This window comes from Parasteatoda tepidariorum, chromosome 3, assembly GCF_982258835.1.
Source record: "Parasteatoda tepidariorum strain Cologne lab strain chromosome 3, Ptep-v5.0, whole genome shotgun sequence".
Lineage (NCBI taxonomy): Eukaryota > Metazoa > Arthropoda > Arachnida > Araneae > Theridiidae > Parasteatoda > Parasteatoda tepidariorum.
Window position 1 is genome coordinate 46,041,508 of NC_141757.1, and position 18,995 is coordinate 46,060,502.

At 30.6% G+C, this 18,995-nt stretch overlaps 1 protein-coding gene across 2 annotated transcripts in view; it reads left to right on the plus strand.

Moving 5' to 3' along the window:
• The first annotated feature begins 4,604 nt into the window (after positions 1–4,604).
• The window catches only part of LOC107447004 (dual oxidase maturation factor 1), a 30,618-nt gene continuing 16,227 nt past the window's right edge, over positions 4,605–18,995 (plus strand). For both annotated transcript variants that reach the window (XM_087159256.1, XM_087159257.1), the window contains exons 1-4: positions 4,605–4,738; positions 8,761–8,955; positions 13,533–13,590; positions 15,676–15,810. In XM_087159256.1, the coding sequence (XP_087015382.1) occupies positions 8,788–8,955; positions 13,533–13,590; positions 15,676–15,810 (361 nt within the window). In that variant the 5' untranslated portion in view covers positions 4,605–4,738; positions 8,761–8,787. The remainder of the gene's footprint in view (positions 4,739–8,760; positions 8,956–13,532; positions 13,591–15,675; positions 15,811–18,995) is intronic.

Below are 18,995 nucleotides of genomic sequence, written 5' to 3' on the forward strand. Positions count from 1 at the left end.
GCAGGACAGTACCTATGTGGTCAAAATTCATTGTTGGCTTTTCATGCTGATAGTGCAAAAATCTATTTTAACAATATATTCATTAAAACAATATATTCATTTCATTAATCATCAAATTTGAATGAGCTCATATCATTCTTCATATAATTTTTGTCTTGATTAGCTTTTTACAATTTTTTTACGTTCAAATATCTGTACCTTTTCTTATTAATAAAGTTTTCAAAACATGCTAATTTTCTGCTACCCTTTTTCATTTTTACAGATATTGTTCTGATTGTAGATATTTCTGTTGAAATTACTAGGTCACAAATTCAATAAAAAGATGTAACTGATTCTATTTAAATTACCCTTCATGTTGATTTGTTACAGATTTAAATTTATTTTTGTTTAAATTGAAATTAAGTTTTAAGTTCAAAATATTATTCATACAATAGCGAGTAAAGTTTGCATTTCTGGAATGGTTTACATAGGTTTTAATAAATAAAAAATTCTCAATGCCTAGGTATTCTTAAAAAAAACCTTCTGTGTTGTTAGGATGTAAAGGTTCAACTATTCTTCATATTAGTCTTGTGAAGTGTAATTTCAGTTTTAAAAGATAACATACTAGTTGAAATTCAAAATTAAAAGAAACATTTATCTGTATGATTTGCTTTTTTCTAAATTAGTAAATATGAATGACTTTGTATGAAAATTGAGAACAATTAAAAAATTGAAATTTTGTAGATTTACTGTTTTACTTTCAAGAATGTGTTAAACTAAGCTGTTATATAAATAAAATTAATAAGTTCGAAATAGAGAAAAATAGTTTTTTTTTTATATATACACATTGGTGTAATTTTTAAAAATAATTATATTTTATTGTGTGAAATTGCTGCTAACTTTAAGTAAAGTAATGTTATAAGTGTTGTGATAAAGAGCTTTTTATTTATATTGAACATTTTGTATAATTTTTTCAGTACTTATAATGAAATTTCGTTTACAGCATTTTATAATCTTCCATTGGAATGGAGGTTGATCATCTTCACTCTTTTTATGAGCATTTGTTTTTATTATAAATTATTTTTGTCATTTTAAATTTTATGTAGCTTTATCAGGGGTGCACAACCTTTAAAAAAATTGAAGTAGTTTTTTAACTTTTTTGGTGGAAGTTTTTAGACAATGTATATGAATCACATTTTCAATTTTTTACATAATTCATTGAACTCCATCTCTTTTAAGCATGTTTTGCTTACAGAAAATCTTTTTTTTTAAAATAGTGAGATGTTGAATAGAATTATAATGTTGTAATTTCAGTATTTTTCTTAAGGAGTATTGAAGTTAAATCCAAATACAAGTTTAAAATTTCTTATGCTTGCAAGGTGACAATTATTGAGCTATGTGAAAATAAAAAGTTAAATTTTCTGAAACTACTTCAAGTTCTAACATGTTGTTCACATTTTAAATGCAAGTGCAGATGTACTTAATGACATGTTCAATGTGAGTGCCTTCAGTGGCTATGATATGGCTCATATATATGCTGACTTTTTCAAAAATTGCTGTATTGTCTAGAATTCAATTCAACACCTTTCTTGTTTGTTTTATAACGATAATGGTTACTTCCTAAGCAGCAGGTCTAGGTTGTTTGCATAAACTTTATTTTAATATTGCTTCACAAAAATGTTTCAATTGTTTCAATGGGTGGAAGTCAAAAGAATTAATAAGCTCTAATTATAAATTTTTTTAAAAGGGGAAACAACCCTGCATTTAACTGCCAAGTTATAACTTAATTTCGCTAACCTTTCATCAGTTAAAAATACTTTTTTTTAAAAATATAATTCAATGATTGCCATGCTGTTTGTAGTTTTTGTTAATGAATTTTTGTTCTAAACTTGAGGAGGCATTTAGCGGTAGGTTGTGCGCCCCTACTTTATGTTGCTAATAGAACTACTAGGTAAGCTGTTTTGTTTTGATGATCTTACTTGGGATACTTGTTTGTGAAGTGTTTTCCAATAAATTTCTGTTGTAACTGTTTCACCTTTCAGTATTTGTTTTGTAGTGATACTACCTGACTTTTCTTTTAATTTGTATCTATTCTCAGTGGGATCAAATGCAAAAAGTACTATATATATATATATATATATATATTTGTATAGGTTTTGAACATGAGACTTAATATGTTGTGTGATGTTTTATAATATACTTTTGTGTTTATTTGTATTATTGATCTGCATTCTTTTTCATATCATGAATTGTATCCGTTTCTGGTAGAAAAAAAAATATTCATACCGTGTGAAGTGAATAAATATTCGAAATTTGTAAATGTTTATTGTTTTTTTTCCCCCATTGAATTTTAATTTATAATTGTCAGGAAATTTCGATTAATATTCTTTAAGGTATTGTATTGGAGTGATGCATTTTTTTCTCTCTCCAAACTTTGGGAAAATTATGAAAATAGTAGTGAATAATTCTAACCAGTATTACAATGATTTTATAGTAAAAATTTCACGATAATGTTGTTGCATTTTCTAACCAAGATGAAATTTTTTTTTTAAATCTTCAAAATGTTTTTACTAAAAAGGAGCTAAATGTTGACTGTTTTTTCCCCCATTGAATTTTAATTTGTAATTGTCAGGAAATTTCGATTAATATTTTTTAAAGTATTTTATTGGAGTGATGCATTTTTCTTTACCAAAGTTTGGGAAAGTTATGAAAATAATAGTGAATAATTCTAACCAGTATTACAATGATTTTATAGTAAAAATTTCACTATAATGTTGTTACATTTTCTAACCAAGATGAAATTTTTTTTTAAATCTTCAAAATGTTTTTACTAAAAAGGAGCTAAATGTTTACTGATTTTTTCCCCATTGAATTTTAATTTATAATTGTCAGGAAATTTCGATTAATATTTTTTCAAGTATTTTATTGGAGTGACGCATTTTTCTTTACCAAAGTTTGGGAAAGTTATGAAAATGATAGTGAATAATTCTAACCAGTATTACAATGATTTTATAGTAAAAATTTCACTATAATGTTGTTACATTTTCTAACCAAGATGAATTTTTTTTTTTTTTTTTTTTTAAATCTTCAAAATGTTTTTACTAAAAAGGAGCTAAATGTTTACTGTTTTTTTCCCCATTGAATTTTAATTTATAATTGTCAGGAAATTTCGATTAATATTTTAAGTATTTTATTGGAGTGATGCATTTTTCTTTACCAAAGTTTAGGAAAGTTATGAAAATAATAGTGAATAGTTCTAACCAGTATTACAATGATTTTATAGTAAAAATTTCACTGTAATGTTGTTGCGGAACCTTTAGCTGTAGAAGAAAATCTGCAAGAAACTGTCCTTAGGTGGGCTGATCTTAAAGACATGGTTCCGAGTAGAACACCGAAGTCAAGCAATCTCTGGCTGCGGTCAGTAAGCGGGTGGGTGATCACTTTGATCAGCCTGCGTAGGGACCGAGGGTGCGCGGTATTGGTCCTCGTTAAACCATTCCCGAAGACCTGCACGCGAAGTCGAGCACATTAAGGTAGAACAACCAAAGCAGGGAAGCTATCCCCTCTGCAGAGGATCAAAATTGCGATGGCGTGTTTTCGGATCATCCTCAGGGATGTTTCCCAGACCATGGCCAGACAGTCTTCAATAGCCTTCTGTGCTGCCCCAGTGCGACGTAAATAAAGTACCTACCTATCTACATACGTATTATTCTTTCATCAGTTTCTTTAAATGCGAACAGAAAGGCGTATATTTGTACAATTTTTAGATATAATATTTAACTTGTTAATTGATTAATCAGTAATTTTTGTTTTTCTTATTTCACACGATTTTCAAAAAATAGATGACTGTACAACGTCATTTAAAGAGTTGGTGTTGATATTCGTTCGCGCGGGGAACTTGGTATCCATTTGGTGTGCACTTAGATGCAAACAGGCTTTCTCCATAAGTATGATGGTTTTTCCTTGAATTTCAACAGAATGTAATTTTTTTTTTTTTTTTTGGCGTGCACTTGGGGGTTGTCCCATTGGCCGCAGAAATGCCAGAACTGCTGCTCTCTTCTCGTTACCCAATGGGCACCTGTGGCGAGGCCAGGCGTTGGAGCAGCGTCGCCCACGTCACACAACCACAAACCCGTTTATAGGACGGGTCACAATCACACACAAAGGAGAAAGGACATAGAACACAGAGAGAAAGAAACATCCATGTCCTGAGCAGGATTCGAACCTGCGACCAGCGGCTCCGCACTCAGGCACGCTAACCAGGTCGGCTTCAACAGAATATAGATAGATATATTCGATTCTACATAGACGGTAGTCTGAAATATTTTAATCAAATGCAGTTAATTATATAATTACTAAAACTGATCATTTTTTTGGGAAAGCTGTTCACACGTCGAAACACACACAGATTATTTTTTTCAACGTTTCCAAGTTTATTTATTAAACATAAACTTGGCAAAATCGTTATTATATGTAGTAAAATCTATAGAGAAAAAATAAATTTAATTTTTTATAATAGTAACAAAATAAGGATATTAAATCATGAATATTAATTATTAATATTTTTGTTAATCAAATTTTAAATAAAAAGAGACCACCGGAATTTCCTGTTTACTTTTCCCAACATATCTGTTTCCTCTTTTGAGAAAATTGGAACTTCCTTATGTTTAAACACAACTATATTTTGCGAACTTTGAAAGAATATCTAATTTATTTGCAGACGATTTCGGTGGCATTTTTTTGCATTTAAAATGAATTGGTAAGTAATTCTTTTCCCATGTTAATCTTCATTATTTTTATATTTGTTTTCCTTACGAATACCCAAAATAAAATGTTAGATTTTTTTTTCAATCTGATAAATTAATTCAAATGTATTATTTTCATTATTAACTTGCTTTCGTATTTGTAATTGTTTTACATTTGTATCACAAGTGCAAAAACACCGAAATTTCGATCACTTTCTGACTAGGTTGAGCACGCAATTCCTTATTGAGGCTGTGTGCTTCAAGACGATGCTAGTTTTAATCGTTCTCGAATTCATAACAACCAGAACTTATCGCAATTATTTCTTTGTGGAATTTATCCTTGATTAAAATACCGAAAACTTTCTGAATAGTTAGAGCTCTTAAATTTAAACAGATATCTGTACTGGATGACAATACAAGTTTCCATCGTTTCGTGACCAGGAGCCAGAGAAACCGTAAATCAAAACACTTTCCAAAACTCATACAAACTTCAATGTGTGAGGATTTCTTAAAGATCTATTGTTGCAAAAGATAATTCATTGGAAAAATTTATTTTATCTGATTTCATCCTTCTTTCTTTCTATCTTTGAAATTTTTTTACTGACGTTACAATTATAAAATTATTATTCATTCACTAAGCGAATTTACTATAGTTAATAATATGTGCATAGATTTTTCAACATTTTAAAAAATTTATTCTGCTAGAATGATTAGCAAGAACGCCATGTATCTTCTGGTCTTACAAGCAGGTTTCAATTATGCAATATAAGAATCAAAATAACATGTTCTTACGAGAACCCATTTACATTTTACAGTGTAAATTGAGTTTTATTATTATTTACTTATTTTTTAGAACAGTCATGTTTTTTTTCAAACTTTGGAGCATGGGAGCGAGATTTATTTGAACTGAAACTTTCAGAATATTAGTCTTACTTTTGTATCAAGTGACACTCAAAAACTACCCTTATGTCCAACCTGAAGTTACCATGAAGCCAATCACGCTGTTCTATCCTGATATAAAAAGAAAAGTTTTATTTCAAAAATCTATATACATACATATGATTGGTGCAGTTTTAAATAAGTAATTTTACTACGGATTTTCCGTAATAGCAAAGATAGTGTATGATAATTTTCATGAATTAGAAGTAACAGAACGAATATATTAAGGGTCAGATTGAGAAAAGATCATGCTCTAAAGTCCTTATCAAGGTCGTATAAAAATTCTGTTTGTTTTTAAAATTTCGGCTTTAGTTTGCTACCACTGATAAATATATTTTGAATGAAACTCATTTGTTGGTTGTTATATATTTGTTAATAGGTACAAAGTGGGATATTGAGATATTTGGTAGCTGTAAAATTGCACCAATAATGAGCAGTTGTAATACAGATACTGCGGAAGTTAGTGTTTTACTGCCACTCGAAGAGAGAGTATCGGAGAAAATTAATTGACAGTGGTACATTTTGACTATCATGAGTTTGCTGAGTATTAAAAGCATCATGCCAAATCATACAGATTACAATAAATCTTTATTCTAATCTGAAGAAAAAGAACTACCAAAAACGTGTTTTGCTTTATTTAATAACGTAAAGCCACCGGAAAGGATAACAAATAGCAAATAAATAAATAATTGGAGTTATTTTAGCTTTATATATACAAGGTCTGGCTATTAATTTCCAGGACTCATGGAATAACTCAGAAGAAAAAAAAGTTGAACACATAGCCATTTAATATTATTCGAAGTAATCCCCGTCAGCCGTAATACACGTCTGTGCCCGGCTGTACAAATTTCGGAAAGAAGTTTTAAAGTCCACTTTTGGAATGCTCTTTATTAGTGACGTTACAGTTTTCGTGAAGGCTTCGACATCCTGAAATCTTGTTTCCTTCAGTGAGTTTTTCTGCTTAAGAAGCAGGAAAAAGTGCGTGCTAGGTCTGGCGAGTATGGTGGATGCTGCGACTCAACGACACCATGCTGAGCTAAGAATCGCCTCACAGGCAAACGCAATGTGTGGACGCGGCTTGCATACGAACTGCGGCCGAACTGTGTACGGATCATCTTCCACGCTTTCGCGTTCAAAAGCGTTTAAACCATTCAAAAGTTCTTGAGCGAGATTCGCGATCGCAACACTCGAATACGCCATCTGGGGAGAGACCGGTTTCATGCCTTTAGCCCTTCTCCCTTCCCTCTCCTCCTCTTTTCAGTTGTATAGGAATGTACTACGATATTTTCCCTTTTCTTAATATTTTTCCTTTTTATTTAATCAAAATATTTTTTAAAATTTCCATGATACTCTTCTTTAGAACTATGGTTAATGCAGTTTTCAGTTTCATATAGTGTTTCAAGTTGAAAGATTTTAATCTATATGAAAATCAAGAGAGAAACTAACGTACTTCCTTCCTCTATGACTTTCCACACGCTAATGGGGAAAGCATGTGAAGTGTTGCCATATGAAAAGAGTTCTGCTCTACGCCACCTGCAGCCCATTTCGATCGCCAATAATGCTTCCTTGTCATAAACTTGTTTTTAACAATTTGTAGGTTTCTGCAGCTGTCTTGCCCAATTTGAAGCAAAATTTAATGTTAATTCTTTGCTTCATTTCACTTCGACAACAGGAATTTAAGAGCCCCGTTTTAATGCGCCTTTCCACGAGAACCACTCATTTCAGAATGGCGCCGATTGCACTGCACATGCGCAAGAAAACACTCTTCAATATGCAATTATTAGCGCCATAGGCTTTTCTTTCTCCTACAGTTACCTCAGTCCTGGAAATTAATAGCCGGACTTTGTATGTTCTTCCTATATATATATGTCCTTCAGTTTTGTATATCTTTTCCTAGTGTTGATCAGTACTGATTCATTGATTATTATTTTATCCCCGTGCGAAGAACGGGTATTCAGCTTGTTATAAATAAAGTAATGCATTGTTGAACTGCTATAAACAGTGTATATATTTGCGGTAAAATTTATTTATTTTGAAACACACGCAAAGTTTTGTGTCGTGCTTTCCAGGGCTCGAAAAATCACCCGTCCGCCCGTCCTCGGCGGTCAAAAATTCCTGCGGACAACGAATTTCTTGAATCCGACGTCCGCGCGGACGGCCATTTTCCCGTTAATGTTGGTGATACATTTTCAATTTTTGTTATCTTACAAGAGTCTAGCGCATCACTTCTAAAATAACCCTCTAATCTAGAAATACAGCAACATACTGTGTATGGTAGAATTGATGTTTTCTCGGTCTCTGTACTGCAGCGGTTGAAAGGGGCTTTTCAGCAATGGACTTACAAAAAAAACATTACGTACTGGTCCTAAACAAGAAGCGTTAAACGCAATTATGAACATCTGCGTAAATGGAAAACCCCTTTCAGATTTCTATGCAGAAACCTCTGTAAATCATTAGCTTGATTGTGGAACTGGCAAACGTCATATTTGATTCATTCAAAAAACGCAGTACCCTCGGATATATTGACATTCCAGATAACTTGACCTTTGTCATTTAAATTATTTCATAAAAGAAATAAATTATTTCATGAAAGAAATAAATTATTTCATAAAAGAAATAAATTATTTCATAAAAGAAATAAATTGTTTTATAAAAGAAATACTAGGTTCCTATTAGTAACCTAGTATTCCTTTTATTACTGTATAATGCAATCCTAGTATTTGTAATTCTAGTAACTACTAATTCATTGTGCAATTTATATAAATGTTTGTAATAAATAAGAGAAATTATGTTTTTTATTTACTTAGCAGCTACAGGTTAGTTTCAAAGGAGAACGGGTACATTGTTGGACAAGCCGTCCTCGGGGACGGGTAAAATTTCTGAGTTTCTTCGAGCCCTGGTGCTATTACAAAAATAACATTTTCACTTAAGCACTTAAATTATTTTTTTGTTCTCAAATGAAACTTCCATTTTACATATTGTGATCGAAATTAAATTTTCCCTTCAATGTAATCTACGTATTCCAGTAGTTTTCTTTTACCACAATTTTATCTAAAAGAAACTAAATCTTTTATATTTATTTTTTATATATTCGCAGACGTAAAAATATCAGGTTTATAAAACAATGGGCAGTGGTCTTTTTCAAGCGTTTAGAGAACATGGACGTCCAACGTATTATGAAGATAACAGATGGCCTGTTACCGCAGATACTGTTGTATACGGAATATTATATGGTTTTCTTGCTATAGCATTTTCTTTTTATGTAATCATTATCGGAATTCGAGGAGCTCAGGTAAGTTTTCATCACATTTTTTTTATTCTACCCTTTTTCTTCTTTTTTTTTGAGTAATAGTGATCAAAATACAGAAAAACTTTGATTATCCAACGTAAATCTGACAAGCCAGAGGCTGAACTTCATTACTGAGGAAAACAAATCCATCAATTGTCACAATTTTGTGGTTGTAAATGGTAACTAGGTGTTTGTTCTATTTCTATTGCACCTTTCTTATTCCCATGCCAATAAAAACGTATTCCCATTGGTCCGTATGTAACTAACTGATCATTAATGGATTTCCAGAGGACAGGTAAGAGAAGTGACGTCAGCTTAGATACCTCTATATTTTATTTTATAACCGTCGTTGAACAGCCGACCCAATTTTTGGGGTTAACTACAGCTAATGTTCTACTCAGTACCCTTGTAATTTTGAACCCAATATAGAAGACAAGGGCAACTCCTGGATCAAGTATTGGGAGAAATTTGCCTTCGTGGAGGACTTTTTGATAGAGTTAACCCACATTTGCGTTACATGAAAAGGGAAACCTCCCACAGTTAGCCTGATGGCAAGGGGACTTTAACCAGTGATTCGTCTACCACTGAGGATATTTTACGTCAGCACTGTGGTCGGGGCAAGCCTGATGCAGAATTCGTTTCAATCAGCCAAAGCTGGGATTCGAATGCGGATTGGAAGGCGGCTGCTCTATCCCTTGAGCCATCACGGCTCTAGATACCTCTATAGAAGTTTTTCATTTAATTTCATCAATAAACTCTGAAAGTCGAGTTGTTTATTTATTTATCATACTGCTGCATATCATTTAACTGTAATTTTAACTAAGCCATTTCAGAAGTGTGTCATTTCATCAAATAGGTATAAAGGTTAAATTGATTGAAGTTTTTAAATTGATTTTTTTATTATTGCCCCAATTAGCAGTGCTCTTTTCTTCCCTTTCTAAGTCATTTGTACAATTTAGCATTGAATTCTATTATTTGGTCTGAAGTTCATTGCATTTATTCATATTCATCTGGAAGCTGAGAAAAATGTTTTATTCTAACGATTCCATCCGCACTACGATATTTCGATTTTCTTTCAAATATAGTAATATAGCCTGTTTCTTAGGAAGCATGCCTCTTAGTATCGGAAAACACGATGGTTCAACTAAATTACCTTTGCAATAATGAAAAGATGTCTAAACAATTTACATCTATATATATATTTCTCTTACACGGCGACAAAAAAAAACCCTCATTACAACTCCCCGAATGGCAACGCTAGAAAATCGACCAATGATTGCCGCTAAAAATGTCACATGGCAAATCTAGATGAGATGGCTCAACATATAGCGCTTTTAAAAACGGAAACTGAAATAACCAGGGAGAGCATAAGCTAGGCAGAAGTGAGTAGTCTTTGTCGATAGATCTCTATTTTGGTATTTTGTCGAAAGCGCTTTTTTTCACGAATTTATATATTACGAATTTATTTGACGATTTTTGATTTATATCACGAATTTATTTGTTTTACTAGAATTTATTTGCTTATGCAGGTTTTTCCATTGCAATTCACTTATTTCAATTTTTAATAGACTTAATTATAGCCGAAATTTTAACCTTTTTAAAGAGATATCAGTTTTACAAATTTTATCTTAAGATTTTATACTATAGCACATTTCTAATAGGTTTAACGAATTACATGTCATTTATTTGAATTCAAATTTATTTTAATGACTTAGTATTTACTAAAAAGATGTAATTTTTTTTTTTTTAAAAAAGTTGTTATATGGATTTGAATGATTGTTTTGAATTCTTAGAATTTTGTGCATTTGCAATTTTCGCTAAGTTAGTAGCGAGCGAAGCGAGCTTGGTTTGCGAAGCAAACCATATAAGATTGCGTCGCAATTTTCGGGGGTTGGCGAGCAGGGAGCGCAGCCCACTAGTGTTTCATATTTCTTTAACCAAACCAAAGCCACGAATTTCACCAACTTTTTTGCTTGAGTAAAACGTTATTGAAATAAAAAAAAGCAAAAAATAATACACATGTTAAAATTTAGGAAAATAAATTTTAAAAAAACCTAGGAACCGATTTTCGTTAACGGAAATATGCAGATAAAATCGATTCGGATAGACGAGGTCCTGCTGTTGTCCGATCTATACAAAGGAAAAGAAAAACACATCTTCTTAAATTCTCAAAATAATCAAATAAATATTAACAATAACTTTTTTACACTTGTGAAGTTATTTTATTGTACCTTAAAAATACAACTGTGTTATCAAACATAGATATAATCTCTACACCGTGGCAGATAAGGTAAATGCTACTACTGATTTAACAAGGACACATTTTGAATGGAAATGATTAGCAAATTTAAAGAAAGGAAATTAAGATGAAGATTCATTTGTGTATATTATTGTGTATATTATTGTGTATATAATTAAGAAAAATACATTGTACATCGAAAGTTATAATTAGTAATAAAAATAGGCTAATACTAAACTGACTGACGATGTAGTAATAGGAAGATGTAGTAATAGAGTCATTCATTATTGTGTTTGATATAATTTTGAATGTTAATTAGGATCAAAAGCATAATTTGAAATTTTCTTAAATCATAGAAATTTTTTCTTAAATAATTTTTTTAAATGATCAAATTTAACGCTTTTAAATGAATATTTTTTTAATTTTTAAAATAAACAGAGTTATTTTCAAAATACTTTTTGTCATTATGTAATCAGCAATGTCAAACGTTAATCTATATTTTAAGAAGCCTTGTTAAAAATAAAGTGTAAAAAGTATACATTTTACTCGCAAATCAATATTTAAGCCAGAAATGAAAAAGCTATCGAATTCTAACGAATCATTGCTGAGTAATGCGAGACTAAAAGCATCTAAACCTGGTGAAGTAAGCAGAAAGAAATTAAAAGGCGATTCTTAAATATATTATACCATCGAAATTCCAAAAATTTTTTAATTGTTTTTGATGTTACTCATCCAGTCTTTCTTACTTGTGACTCGCCGGTTTTTTTTAGATATTTTACAGCCTATATATGCATACTTTTCCGTACTTCTCAGATTAAACATCACAGTATTCAAAAAAATAACTTATAGCAATTTTTTTTTTATATTCCATTCGCTTAAAAGTTTTTAAGATATATCGAATTAAGCAAAAAGTCAAATTAAAATAACCACTTTCCTAATTAAACTACTGAAATCATATTTTTCAAATTGCAACTCTTTGTACCTCTGAAATTGGAAATGGGTACATCATTGCGGCGGCCACTATATAAAGCTTCCTAACTCTCCCCGGACTGAAGTATAAAACTATGGTGATTTAAGCATCCTGACAGAAGCCAACAAACATCTCTCTTATAGTTTGTCTAAGCAAGGAACTCCTCCCGCCGCAAAGTTTGAGACCGTCTGGTGCTATGGAAACAAGAATGGCTCATTTCAGGGAGGGTAGCTTCACTCTAAGGCTAACGCAATAGACCAAAGAAAGAGATTCCCTTTCTCTGGCCGACCCGAGCCGAAACCGCATCGAAACAGTGACTCCGTACCCCTACTTGAAATAGTCATGCCTCGTTACCATAGTCACCGCCACAGATCCAGACGAATGTCTGGGGGAGTTCTTATTTTGGACAAACTATACACATATCTCCCTCCTCGACACTTTTGAGACTATGCATTTTGTTCAATTTTGAATGAATGGAGGTTTTCAAATTCGACTAATATTTGTTTCGCAGCATTTTTGAGCATTGACGCATTTTTTTTTTTTTTTTTTTTTTTTTTTTTTTGAAGGAAAGCTCCTTTTTTCAGTGTAATTGCATTGGAAATAATTAAATAAATTCAAGAAAATTACCAAAATCAATCTAATAAACTAAGAAAAAAAATTGCATTAAGGAAAAAAAATTGCACTTTTGAATTGTTTATCGTCTGCAGTTATGTACTTTAAAGTATTTCGATCGAAAACAAATTCTGAGATAAAATATATTTTGCTCAGAATCATAGCATTGACGAAAACATCAAAGATACTCATTAAAAGTTCATCACCTCAATAAGTTGGTAACCAAAGGTCATTAATATAATGAAGCATGAAATATTTTTTTTTTTTAAAGTGCTGCATCGGCAGCCGGTAGACTGAGTTTTAAAGCTCTAAATTCACGTTTAAAAATTTATTTTAATTTTTATATTATACCTAGTTAAGTTTACCGCCTTAGTAAAGTTGATAAAATAGGTTGATGAGCATAATCAAACACCAAATTGCGAATAACTGTTGCCTCAGCCCCCGGTAAATTGAACTCCAAAATACTCACGTTTTCCCCTGGGTTTTATCAGCTCATTTTAAAATGACCTTTTCATACTAAAATTATTTTCACATTAGTTTGAAAAAATTTTCTGCACAAATGTGTATTGTATAAAAAACTAGTGAATGCGTTTTAAACCTTGATATTATTATCTTGGCTATAGTATATGTACCACTATGAATACTTTTATCATTATACTATTATTTTAAACGAATATTTGTGTTTTATTTCTTAAATTGCAACATCATTTGATTGAAGATTTAAAACTAATGAAACTAAAAAATCTTCTCTTTTTGCAGAGGATATACGTTTTCACAAGAGTAACCATTAGTCTGATCATTGGAGCTGTCATATTAAGTAAACAAAATTATAACTTGATTTTATATATTTTGCTGTAACTTTTACTTTGCTATTGTAAAGTTTTATATCATTTACTCTTAACGGTGTAGAACAGGGTTTCTTTGCCTGTGGTTCATGAACCCTTAAGGGATCCATGAGTTATATTTTGGGGGTCCGCTGACTACTCCTAATTTTTAAAACGCTTGGAAGCCTACCTATTACTTGTAAAGCGAGTTATGGCAACTATAATTCCGTTTGCTACAATGTATCTTTGCGAAGCGGGATTTTCCGCAATTGTGACAATAAAAAACATAACATCGAAATCGATTGATTGTTGAACATGATATGCCCGTTTGCTTTGTTGAAAACCATCCTCCAATTCAATTTGTTAAGTAAGGAAAAGCAGCAGCAACCTTCACGTTAAAAATTTTAATTTTAAAAATTTTGTATACTATTAAAATAATAAAATTAAATGTTTTCAAATAATTGACGTTTTTTGCAATTATTTTTTTCACGGGAGGGGTGGTCCGTGACTTCTTAAAAATTTTTAAAAGGGGTCCATTACATCAAAAAGGTTAAGGAACACTGGTGTAGAAAGACTACTTTTTTCTTTAATTAGCAGTTTGGGCGGAGTTTGATACTTGACATTTTCGATTTTGTTGAAATTTTAAGAATATGCTCCTTATCCAAAACTATTAGAAAAGTGTTTTTTTTTTAAATTTTCTTTCAAAGTTTTTTTTTTTTTTGGGGGGGGGGCAATGTTGAAGAAGAATGTTGTTGTAAGGAACATATCCTAGAAATTTCGACAAAATCAAAACTATCAAGTATCCAACCCTGTCTGACTCTTAAAATAACTAGCTCTAAATTATTATTGTTTGCATACATTATTATTATTGTTTGCATTAAACAATAAGTTAAATAAACGAACTATGTTTTATAAGGTTATCATCTTGTTGATTACTAAATAGGAGTTTTTGTGTAGTGTATTGTGTTGTAGCCATGAGTCACAAAGCATATTCTAGGAGCTCCATAACGACCGCTTTAAATCTATACTTTTAGAATCCTTCTGAGGAAAAAAAAATATGCTTATTTGAAGTCGAAAATTAACAGTGAAATAGGGACGAAAGAAATACGTTACATAAGTCTTAGGAATCACTATTGCAAAAGGTAGGATTAAAAAAACACCGACCTTGTTTGATTTTCTGAGAAAGCTCAGAAGAGTTGAAAGGAGATAATAAAAAACAACTCCACTTTTCTGACAATTAAGCAAGCTTTGATGTTTTTTATTCTATATTCTTTAATAGCTATTTGTCCGATTTTGGTATATATATATATATATATATATATATATATATATGCATAGCATCTGCCAGTTTGTAAACTTTTTTTCTTCTTTTCTGACGAGTAAAAAATGTATATACAGGATAGTCTTTATAGAACACTAGGCATTAGATTTCTATGCATTCTATGTTTTCATATTTGAATTTAAGATAGACAATAATTGTACGTACAATTATTCATTTATTTATCTACTCGTTTATTTATTTACTCTCCTATTCATTTATTTATTTATTCACTGACAAAGAGAGGGGTTTATCTACGATTATGTCAGATCTAAAAACCATCAGGGTGAAAATTAAATTTTAATATAATTTTGTTTGAAAACATTTTTAAAGGAAAGAAAAATTTTAGACTACAATTTACTCGATAAACTTTCCGTCTTTATTTGGGATTACTGATTTTTTGAACAAATTGATTTTATACTAAATATCAAATCAGTCTTTCTTATCTTTAACTGTAAATTTGTCTTTTAAGCAAATCAAAAGGTAAAGATTGAATTTATAGAAATGTATCAATATTTCTTGAATATTGGATCTGAAATTTTTCTTAACTAATGTACAATTTCTTTTCTTTTTTTTCTAATAATTTCTTCCTTTTACTTCGTTTAAGTATTCAATGAAATAAGTTTATTGGGAGCAAGAATTATTAGTTGATATCATACCAAGCATATGAATTAAGTGAACTGAAACTTTTAAATATCTTAAGAAATTATTATAACTCATTTTGTGTGACGCATACTTATTTTATTTTGTTGTTTCATAGTATGTAATTTTGGATATGGCTGGGAATATGGATCTTTAACAGCAACAACGCAGTACAAATCATTTGTAAATGAGCATGTCAAAGCAAATATAGGACTAAAAATAGGCTTACGTGGGATTAATGTCACTTTAAGAGGTATAGTGTTTTTCATGCATAATTGTAACAGTAAGTAGATGTAAGGTATGTAAACAAAACACATTTCATTTTTTGAAACTAATGATTCATTTATATTATCTAGTAGATCTTTTGCTTCAGTTTCTTTGGATTATTTAGTTTAGATTGTTGTTCGAAATAAAATAATACTGTACTTCATTTAAGAGCTTTAACAATGTGATTTCTTTTTTAATTTTCTATTCTTCTCTAATAAGATAATTACTATGGTGAATATTTTGTAATGGGAGAATTTTGGACAGTTGGTGTAGATGACTAATTGTAGTAGATAGATTTTTATTAATTATGACAGGAATAAAAAAAAAAAATAATGGTCATGTCTGATTAATGGCCAAGATGTCTGATTGAAGCAGATGATGAAAACAGGATAATAAACATAACAAAAATTTATTTCGATGGCAAAATAGAAAGAATATTCTATTTTACGCCTCAAGGATATTGTTATCCAAGTGACATTTCAAGTAAATTCATAATTTTTGCATAAAAATTATAATAGGGACAGGCCGTGGTAGATAAACCCTTCATGACTTGCTTGATCTAAAGTCAATTCATAAGTAGTATTTAATAATGCTTTGTAGTACAAAAGCGAGATCCATAATAGGCGTATTATCAAAAAAGGACACTGCTAAAAGAAAAGCCAATTAAGCCAATTCCGCGATATCTCATCTTAATATATTTAAATAATTTGGCAGAAGATTTAAAGACAAAAAGTGAGTTGGAAATTAAAATGTATCGAAATCTATTTTTGACTTTATTTTTCTTTAAGCTACTTTATTTTTCTACCCACGAAAATTTTTCGGTTACAGGACTATATTAAATTCTAACAGTCTTTTTTGGTGATTCAGTTGTAGCCAGGTTATTTAATATTAATAATGTGGAGTTGGCTTTATTTTAGGCGATATTATCACCGAAAACTCGCCAAATTTTGGAACTCTTCCCAAGCTCCTAATTGTCCGTTATTAGAGAACACCGATTATCCGAACTCTGATTTACTTGATTTTCCGGGTAGTTCAAGGATCATGTGCTTTCCCAACCTTCTTCTTCTTAAGAAAAAATAAATAAATAAATAAAATTAAAAAAATCAAGAAAGTGATTCTTTATTTTTAGAATAACTGAATGGGGCTCGAAAAATTGCTCCTTTTGTCCCTTTGTGATCTTGAAAAGAAACTCGCTTTCTTCCGCTCTGTTTTAATGCGAGTGCTAAGTAATTTCTAATAAAGAAACAGGTTTCCAATAAAATTTTAAAAATTATTTTTTTAACCACTATGCTAGATTAGGAGCTACTACAATTATTAATCCTAAGCCTGGAAAAAGTGTTAAGGGAAGTAACTTAAAAACCTTCCTTTTTTTAAAGTTGTTCAATTATCCGTATTTTCCTTTATCTGGATCGGCTTTGGTCTCTATTGGCTCGAATAATCGGTGCCTTACTCTATTCATATACTGCTGATTTGAATTTCTTGGCCTTAGGACTGGAAAGGGGGTTTGGATGTCCGATGGCCGGCCCACCAGTTTGACATTTGAAAGTATCACAAAATTGTTATATAAAAAGCGTTTCTTAAAAAAGACTGTCTTCGTCTTTGTACAACGAATGGCTTAATATTTTATTTTGTTGATAAAATATGATTTTTAATTTTAAGTATGGCCATATTTGTTTCATTATTAAAATGCTCCCTAAAAAAAGATGATTTTCCTTGTTTAATCCTTTTATTAGCAGTATCCTGTGTTGTGGTACAATGACAATGCACGAAAGAAATTTTCATTATAACAATCTGCCACGCTAAAAATTTGAAAATTGAATATTTTTCTTTCAAAAACTTCCTGTTTCCAATAAGGTGATATATTAGGTATTCTTCATCTCTTCCTTAGGAATTTTTTGGTTTATTTATGTTTTATGTAATATCTTTACATTGCGTTTTGAGTTTGATTACCTTTGTCGTAGTAAATGACAAAATAATTTAAGCATTAACTTCATACAAATGATTGGTCATGTTCTACGTCAACCTGAAAAGATTAAAGTAAAACAAATTTTTTATTGGAACCCTCAGGGCAATAGAAAAAGAGGAAGACCTAAAAATACTTGGCGCAGTACGATTGTAACTGAATTGAAAACGATATCAAAATATGAAGAGAGGCAAAATATCAGACCACAAATAGAGTGAGTCTCCAATTCGAAGTGAAGAGGAATATGTATGTATGTTCATATAAATGGTTCGTAATTACTATTAATAAATATATTTTTAGAATCCTTGTTGGAAATGAAGTCAAAAAAGTTCAGATTAGTTTTAATTTATTTTTTCAAATTAAAAATTAATATCGACTAGTTGAAGTAAATACATATCTGCCATGCTGCTAGCAATTTTATTTTTTAAATTTTATCAGTAGCAATGAATTTGGAAATTTTTTTAATTAAATAACTTTTTAACGCCAACTGTAAAATGTGCTACTGCATATTAAATATCTAAGAATAGCAATTCTCATAATTTATAGTTTGTTTGTGCAGTTTTTATTTGCACTCTTGCGTTCTTTTGATCTAATCAGACCTATAACAAGATGGGAGTCTTGAAGAAAAAGGTGAATAAACATTAATTAATCTTTCGTATTGTCCTTGTATATTTCTGACACATCTGGATTTGTTGGACTTATTTTCTTGGAGTTATAATAATATTATTGTGGTACTATGTTTATATGTTGTTATGCTTATAATTTAAAAGATTATCTTTATTCTTTTACACTAATTAAAAAAAAAGAACTTTTTTCGAATGCATTACATTTTATAACTAGACAAATTTTTAGCTAAATATTTAATAGTTTTATACAGGTTAGCACAGAAGAAAGGGAACTTTTGCAGTAATGCAATTTATACAAATAAATACAGGAAAAAAAAATTCTTGACAAAAGTACATGTCTACAGTATGTCATTTATGTTTTCGAAACAAACTGTCACAAACTTATTTTATGTATTTTCTGCCGGTAATATTTGTAAAGAGGGTGTGTAAAAAGTAAAGAAACAATCTGTGACATTTCGTTGTGAAAACATAAATGGCATGTTACTTACCTGCACTTTCGTGAGTAAACAAATGTTTTTTCTGACACTATTTATGCAAATTACGTTACTTCAATATTTTCAGTTTCCCTGTACCATTAATTGA